Below are 8,715 nucleotides of genomic sequence, written 5' to 3'. Positions count from 1 at the left end.
GGATAGTATAAAGTTTTTCATCAATGTGATATTGTAAAAATAGTTTTTAATAGACTTAATGAATGCTATAAATGAAGCTGCCTAAATTATGCAATATTTTTGGTCTTTCTACATAGTTGATATTACTTGGTTATTCTCTTTTTTCAGCAGGTATAATTGTTAGTTTCTGAAATCTTTGATATAGATATCAAGTGCAAGTGTCCTTCTCTTATCTGTCTTCTGGAAAGTGCAGAATTGCATGATGTCTAGCTCCATGAAAAATTTGGATCCTGCTTTTCAAGGAGCTGGCCATAAAATGTATCCTTATCATGACATCCTGAAGCTATGGTTTAGTATTTTCTTCTGTGTTTATGTTTGTGAACAATTTTAGTCATTTACAAAGTAAGATTTGAAAACCGGGCGTGCTTTGAGAATTTTGATTTTTCAAACTTAACATTTCACAGAGGGATGGAAATATGGCGGATAGAAAACTTTCAGCCATTTCCTTTGCCAAAATCTGATTATGGTAAATTTTATAATGGGGATTCCTACATCGTTTTACAGGTGACTGACATGACTTTATTCTTGTACAGTTCTCCTTTTATTGCTTTTAGTTGCTATGATCATGGACACATTTAATTTTTAGATCCCATGTCATAATTAACATCATCTTTTTGAGAGTATGAATGTTTCTTGTTTGGTGGAGCCATAAGGTGCCTTTAATTTGTTCAGACAATGATCTATTTGTATTTTCATTTATGCAGAGTTTTTTCAATATTTAAAAATATAGACGGAGCTGTCATATTTTTGAGATTGAGTTGTGATGATTTAGTTTTCATTGCTAATATAGTAATATTGAAGTTTTTAAATCTTGTTCTTTTCTGCATTTTGCCAAAGTTTGAGAGAAGCATGTCGATAGGAGGAAAAAAATGTAACCCGGCTCTTATTCCAAAAGAATATTGTGCTTGATTCCAAGGAATTTTGTAAATGTTTCTAGTGGGAAAAATTTTATAAATTCAAGCTAAAATGCCAGGAATGTTGAACTTGATAATTCATACACATGAGCTTGGGTGGACAAAAGTTAGTGCGGATCTTTAATGATACAAGTTCTAGATTTGCTCAAAAGTGACTTCAAATGGGAATTGGAGGCTTTTAAACCTAGAATATAAGGGTTGAATTAATGAATGCTAGCTTATTTTAGACAATTTTAATTATCATAGTTGAATGGTACAGCCAGGCAAATCCTGCTGGCTGAAAGAGGGAAGAGGATTGTATAGAAAGCATATGGTAGGCAATGATGTTCGATGTAATTGATGTAAATTTAAAGAAATAAAAGAGATTTAGGTTAAGAGATTCATAAGTTAATTAAAAAAAATGCTGACTAATCTTTGGAGATTTAGTTTTTCGTTCTTAGGAGCACATGATATGAAGGATGTAAAATATATGCAAGAAAGTGGGCCTTAATTGGAAAGATTATTTCTATTGTTTATGACCAACAATAGAGCCTAGACATTTTCCAAATGAAAAAAATACTTGTTATTCATTTCTAATCATTTTCTATCTTAGTCTTTCTAAGCATAGATTTTTTTTTTCTCTATAAAGACTGAAAATACTTTCGTGCTTTATTTTATTTCTATTGCCAAATAAGTTCTCAATTAAGGCACCATGTTCAGAGATGATACCATTAGGCATATGGTGTTGTTTTTATTGTGTTTTTTACTAGATGAATTTATTGTTTGAAGCAGACCTCTAGTGGCAAAGGTGGCTCTTACTTGTATGACATTCATTTTTGGATTGGCAAGGATTCAACCCAAGTATGGTTTCCTTAATGTTTTATTATTTAGAGATTTACAACATAACTGAGAGTTATTTTTCTTAGATTTTTTTTATTATTTTATGATAATAGGATGAAGCTGGAACTGCAGCGATCAAGACGGTTGAACTTGATGCAGCTCTTGGGGGCCGTGCAGTTCAGCACAGGGAACTTCAAGGCCATGAATCTGACAAGTTCTTATCATATTTTAAACCATGCATTATTCCATTGGAGGGAGGAGTTGCTTCTGGATTCAGAACACCCGAAGAGGAAAAGTTTGAAACACGTCTATACATTTGTAGAGGAAAGCGAGTTGTACGGTTGAAGCAGGTACCAATACTAAAGTTTGAATTTTACATGTTTCCAACTGGTGTTCAAACTGATGATGTCGAAGTAATAATAAAATGTGTTTTTGGTATTGTAGGTTCCCTTTGCTCGCTCATCATTGAATCATGATGACATTTTTATCTTGGATACTGAACATAAAATATATCAATTTAATGGTGCTAACTCCAATATACAAGAAAGAGCAAAATCTCTAGAAGTGATTCAATTGTTGAAGGAAAAGTATCATGAGGGAAAGTGTGAAGTTGCAATTATTGGTAGGAATGGTTATCCTTCGAAAATATTTTTCCTTTTCGTATAACTATCTAGGCTCATGTGTTTCACAATTCTACTTGACTCTATAAAGCATTTTGCCTCAGTCTGAATGCATTTCCTAGCGCACTCCCATGCCTGTTTGCTATGGTGTATTCACTCTATATCCTACAGAATATAAATTTTTCTTTGACATGCCAGATGATGGAAAGCTTGCAGCAGAGTCTGACTCTGGTGAGTTTTGGGTCCTCTTTGGTGGTTTTGCTCCACTAGGAAAGAAGGCTATTAGTGAAGATGATATCATTCCTGAAGCAACCCCTGCACAGCTTTACAAGTATGCAACATTCATCCTTTACTGTGTAATTAGGCAGTCATTAGGACATGATTCATAATATGTGGAGATTCAAATCTGTTTTGGTTTGGATTTAGATACCTGTTGCACACTTTCTTAGCTCTCATCATTCTCTTTTGTTTCCATCTCATGCAATGACATTTTAAAATTGAAGCTATCCTCATTCAGTTTTGTTTCCATCTCATGCATTGACTTTATAAAATTGAAGCTCTCCTCATTCACTTTTTTTTTCCATTTCATGCAATGAATTTATAAAATTGAAGCTCTCCTTGTCACTTATGTTGGCCATCTCAAGCTATCACATTATAATATTGATTTCCCAAAGTTGTTAGGCTATGAGATCGGCATTGTATCTACCACTTGTTAGTACAAGTTGAAAATTATTGAATGATGAACATTTTTATACAATAAATGCTATCAGCCTTGCAAAAGGTAGCTTTAAATTTAAACATAGAATCAGTGAGCATTGATGAGTACATTGGAGAATTTTTACAATGAGGAGTAGTTAAGTATTCTAACCAGTCTGTGAGAATCATCTTTTGTTAGCTAGAGTATTCTACTGAAGACCAACAATAGTGACTCTCAAATCTTGGTCATTGATAAATACATCTGGAAGTAATATCACCTGGAGTACTTGAACATTCAAACATGCCTATGAGAATCCTTTTCCTTCTAAAGGCCAGTCACAGTGACCATCAAAATTATTTGGACTTATATTTGTTAGATGTATGTATGCATACCAGATGTATGTATGTATATATATACATGAGTAGTGGAGTATACTTGTATGTGTTGCTTCTATATGTAGCTCCTTAATGATCACTTGTTTCCAATATCAATTGATGAGCATTGATCCATTTTCCTCTATCCTTCTTCCCTTATTCTAACATGGTATCAGACTAGGTTTTTCCTCCGGCCATCTTCTCCGGTCATCTCTCCGGCCATCTCTCCGGTCATCCTCTATCCTTCATTTTCTACTTCACTGCATCTTTTTCTTATTCTTTTCTCCTTCATCCAATCTTTCATTGATCAAAAAAAATATAAAAACTGTGAAACAACCACCACGCCTGCGTCCTCACATCGTCGATCACTCCCCGGCTTCGCCCGCTACCGCGGCGCCCTACGCTCTGCCGGCGCCGCGCCCGTCTGCAGCGCATCCACGACCCGCGCCCTCGGCCCAGTGCGCTCGTCCCTCGCCCAGTACGACGCTGTCCGCGACCAGACCGCGCTTTCGCACACCGACGCCGCCGCTGCGGACAACTGCAGCCCGCCTCCTTGCCTCTCATCATCTAGTTCCTGGAATCAAGACTTTCTGCCTTTTCCAATTACATGAAGACAACAAGTGTTGGGTCTTTGCCTTCAAAAGCAAAGCCATTGATATGATTGGAACTGTGCACATGTGATTCATTTGATTGTGCGGTTACAAAAAGTGCCAGATGGACGCTTATGGATTCAGTGGGATGTTACCTAAGATACGTCACCGTAATCTCCACCATTCCGATGTGGTGCTTGATGGCACCAACTATATTCCATGGCGACTCACTCTCAAGCGGATCCTCGATGGCGTTCGTGTTCTTCGCCATGTTGACGGCACATGTCTTGCTCCTACTGCCCCATCTTTCTCTGACACTGCTGCCTCCACTGAGGCCTCAGCTCTTCTCACAGCCTTTGAGCAGTAGTTTAAGAAATGGGCTGCGATGATTCTCTGACCAAGATGATGATCCGTCGGGACGGTCACTCTTGACATTCATGTACTCAGATTCTCGATCTTTCCACCGCCCGGGAGATGTGAGACTATCTTGAGCGTCGTTCATCGTGGTTCCGACCAGTAGCAACTTTACACCTTATATCAGGCTCTCTCTAGTCTCCAACAGGGTGAGGACACAGTCGACCAGTTCTATAGTCGGTATTGCACCTTATGGCGTCAGATTGATACTCGACTCCCTCCCCTTCTAGTCTTGTTCATCTTTGCCCAGATCCTTACTTGTTCTGACTCTTGCTCTCGTCATCGTAGCCATGATGAGACACGGCGTATGTATGAGTTTATTATGCGTCTTCATCCTGAGTTTGAGCAAACTCGGGCTCAGTTACTTCATGCCCCCTCAGTCTACTCTTTAGATGAGGCCTTTGCTTTATTCGTCTGTCGAGGAGACCCGTCTTGAGCTTCTTCTCAGGGGAGTGCTCTTTCTGTCCCTCGTTTCCCTGCTGTGTTCTCACCCTCCTCATCTACTAGACCCCTAACTTCTCTTGTCTCATCTCGGCCTTCTTCTACACGGTCAAAACGCTCTATGACTTGTCACTACTGTGGTATTTTTGGTCATCATGAGCGTGATTGTCGGAAGAAGCAGCGTGGACTTCATGAACCGCCTCCTTCACCCCTCTTCTCCCACCGCCTCACTCTCACCATGGTACATCGTCGAGTCTCTCCCTCCACCGCCCCCTACTCCACCATCTTCTACTCCATGCGTCTCCTGGCGATCGGCCCAGCCTATCGGGCGATAGTTCCGCCCGGTTTAGATCCCGTCTAGTCGATTCCACCTGCCCATGCGCGGTCACTCGAGTTCCTCCTTCCGCTCCGGTAGTTCCCTGCCCTCTGCGCTCTTGATTCTGGTGCTTCTATTCACATGACCCATGATGACACTCATCTTTATCATTCACGTCCACCCTTACACATCACACGTGTTCATACTGCTGATGGCACTCTCCTCCCTATTTCATCTACTGGTCATTTTTCTTCTGATGCCTTCTCTATTCCTTTTGGTATCTCATGTCCCCCGGTTATCAATGAACCTTATGTCTGTTAGTCAACTCACTGATTAGGCTGTCAGGTTATTTTTGACCGTACCTCATGTCATGTGTAGGATCATAGTGGGACGGTGATTGGAGCTGGTCGCCGCCATAATGGAGTCTATGTGTTGGATACCCTTCACCTGTCATCTTCATCTAGGCCTACTCACCAGATGTCATCGTCTGAGCTCTATCTCATCATATGTGGCATCATCGTCTTAGGCATTTGTGTCAATCTCATATGTCCTCTCTAGTTCGTCTTGGAGTCTTAGGAGCTGTCTCTCCTTCCTCCGACATTGTCTGTATTGGTTGTAAGCTTGGTAAACAGCTACAACGCCCTTATCCTACGAGTGTATCTCAGACTACTGCTCCTTTTGAGCTTATTCATTCTGATGTTTGGGGTCCTGCTTCTTTTATTTCTAAAGGTGGTAACCGTTATTATGTTATTTTCATTGATGACTACACCTGCTTTACTTGGATCTATTTTATGCATAATCGTAGTCAGTTATTGTCTATATATCGATCTTTCATAGCCATGATTCATACCCAATTTGCTGCCTCAGTCAAGACCTTTCGATCTGACTCTGGTGGTGAATACATTTCTCAGACTTTTCGAAACTTGTTATCTTCTGAGGGCACATTGCCTCAGTTATCCTGTCCTGGTGCTCATGCTCGGGAATGGGGTTCTTTCGAACGCAAACATCGTCATATCTTAGAAACGACTCGTGCTCTTCTTCTTGGTGCTTTTCTCCCTCCTTACTTTTGGGCTGATCTTTGTTAATGCATTGTATGTCTCGATTAGCCTTCAACCTTCCTCTCATCTTCCCTCGATGCATGCCCCGTGAGTCTCTTCATGGGACACCTCCTCGCTATGATCATCTTCATGTTTTTGGTTGTCGTTGTTTTGTTTTGCTCTCACCGCGGGAGTGAACCAAGCTCACCGCCCAGCTGCATCTCCTGTGCTTTTTCCGGGATATAGCCTTGAGCATAAAGGTTATCGTTAGTTATGACCCGCTGCTCGTCAGTATTCAGTATTTCTCGTGATGTCACATTTGATGAGACCACCCCATTTTACGCTTCTCCCTCTTCTACTGAGTCTCCCTCTCCTTCGGTTCCTCTATCTTTCCTTTTCCCTCCCATTTCTCCTGTGGGTACCTCTCCTGTGTCTTTTTCTTCGTCAATCATTACTTCTCCAGAGCTTCTTAGTTACTCCTCTCTTGAACCCCCTTCTCCTCTATCTGTTGAGTCTCCTGCTGTGTCTACTACTCCTTCACTTCCTCCTGCTCATCCGCCAGTTCATTTATTCTACTATCGTCAGGATCCCACAGTGACTCCATCCGGGCAGGCCCACTCTGACGTCTCTCCTACTATTGATCCGCTTCCTGAGGTATCCTCTGCTCCTTATTCTTTACGAGATCACTCCACTTTACATCCTCCTGTTCGTTATGCTTCTGCTAGCACCAGCATCTCAGATGTCATTGAGCCAGGTACCTATAGGGAAGCGGTTCGATCTTCTGAGTGGCAAACTGCCATGGCTGAGGAACTTGATGCCTTGTCTTGGACTCACACGTGGGATATTGTCCCTCTCCCTACCCATGCTATTCCCATTACATGTCGCTGGATCTATCGGGTGAAGACCCGTTCTGATTGGTCTCTCGAGCGTTATAAAGAGCGTCTTGTTGCTCGTGGTTTTCAACAAGAGTATGGCCGTGACTATGAGGAGACTTTTGCCCCCGTGGCCCACATGCACACTGTCCATACATTAGTTGTTGTTGCTGTTGTTCGTAGGTAGTTCTTCATCAACTTGATGTGAAGAACGCCTTTCTTCATGGGGACCTAAAGGATGAGGTCTACATGACTCCTCCTCCTGGCCTTCAGGTACCTCCTGGATCTGTTTGTCGCCTTCGCCGCGCTCTCTATGGTCTCAAACAGGCTCCTCGTGCCTGGTTTGAGCGGTTTAGCACCATTGTTGAGGCTGCTGGGTTTACTCCGAGCATACATGACCCAGCCATCTTCATTCATTCTTCACCCCGTGGCCGGACCATTCTTCTTTTGTATGTGGATGATATGATTCTTACTAGTGATGATTCTGCTCACATTGCTTTTGTGAAGCAGAAACTATGTGAGACCTTTTTGATGACTGATCTTGGTCCACTTTGTTATTTTCTGGGTATCGAGATCACATCTCATCCTGATGGCTATCGACTATCCCAGCAGCGTTACACTCTTGATCTCCTTGATCGCTTTGGCTTGACAAATACTCATACCGCCGCTACACCGATGGAGTTGCATTTGCAACTTCGTGCCTCCGATGAGGTTCCCTTCAGCGATCCTTCTCGCTATCGGCATCTTGTTGGTAGTTTGGTCTATCTTGCTGTCACACGTCCTGACATCTCTCATGCCGTGCACATTCTCAGTCAGTTTGCTGCGGCCTCCACCTCAGTTCATTATGGACATCTTCTCCGGGTGTTACGATATCTTCGAGGCACTTCCTCGCATGGTTTGTTCTACTCGCACCAGTCCACTCTTCAGCTACAGGCCTATTCCGATGCTACTTGGGCCAGTTCTCTCGATGATCGAGCCTCTGTCACTAGCTATTGTATCTTTCTTGGGTCTTCACTTGTTGTGTGGAAGACTAAAAAACAGCAAACTATTGCCAAGTCCAGTGCTGAGGCTGAGGTTCGTGCTTTAGCTTCTATAGTACAAGAGGTGCTTTGGCTTCGCTCAATTTTGCAGGATTTTGGTGTCCCGATTCATTCTCCTATTCCTATTCACTGTAACAGTACGGGAGCTCTTCAGATTGCAGCAGATCCGGTCAAGCATGAGCTGACCAAACACATTAGTGTCGATGCCCACTTCACCCGTTGTCATGTCCGTGCTCATACTGTCTCCCTTCGTTATCTTCCTACAGAGGTCCAGGTGGCTGACTTTTTCACTAAGGCTCAGACACGTGATCAGCATCTATTTATGTTATCCAAACTCAAGACACATGATCCACCTTGAGTTTGAGGGGGGGGGTGTTAGATGTATGTATGTATACCAGATGTATGTATGTATATATATACATGAGTAGTGGAGTATACTTGTATGTGTTGCTTCTATATGTAGCTCCTTAATCACTTGTTTCCAATATCAATTGATGAGCATTGATCCATTTTCCTCTATCCTTCTTCCCTTATTCTAACAA

General features: G+C 41.9%; 1 protein-coding gene and 1 long non-coding RNA gene across 2 annotated transcripts; both read left to right on the top strand.

Annotated features, from left to right (window-relative positions):
* Positions 1-211: 211 nt before the first annotated feature.
* Positions 212-1,783, top strand: LOC120263362. The gene is made up of 3 exons (XR_005537081.1): positions 212-297; positions 444-543; positions 1,725-1,783. It is a non-coding gene; the product is annotated as an uncharacterized LOC120263362 (long non-coding RNA).
* A 5,599-nt stretch (positions 1,784-7,382) lies between these two features.
* LOC120263134 (uncharacterized mitochondrial protein AtMg00810-like) lies at positions 7,383-8,644 on the top strand. Its single transcript, XM_039271032.1, has 2 exons — positions 7,383-8,478; positions 8,637-8,644. The coding sequence occupies exons 1-2, from the start codon at positions 7,383-7,385 to the stop codon at positions 8,642-8,644; spliced, it is 1,104 nt and encodes a 367-aa protein (XP_039126966.1).
* The last annotated feature ends 71 nt before the right edge of the window (positions 8,645-8,715 follow it).

The sequence above is a fragment of the Dioscorea cayenensis genome, chromosome 6, assembly GCF_009730915.1.
Source record: "Dioscorea cayenensis subsp. rotundata cultivar TDr96_F1 chromosome 6, TDr96_F1_v2_PseudoChromosome.rev07_lg8_w22 25.fasta, whole genome shotgun sequence".
NCBI lineage: Eukaryota > Viridiplantae > Streptophyta > Magnoliopsida > Dioscoreales > Dioscoreaceae > Dioscorea > Dioscorea cayenensis.
This window is presented reverse-complemented; position numbering and strand designations above follow the sequence as displayed.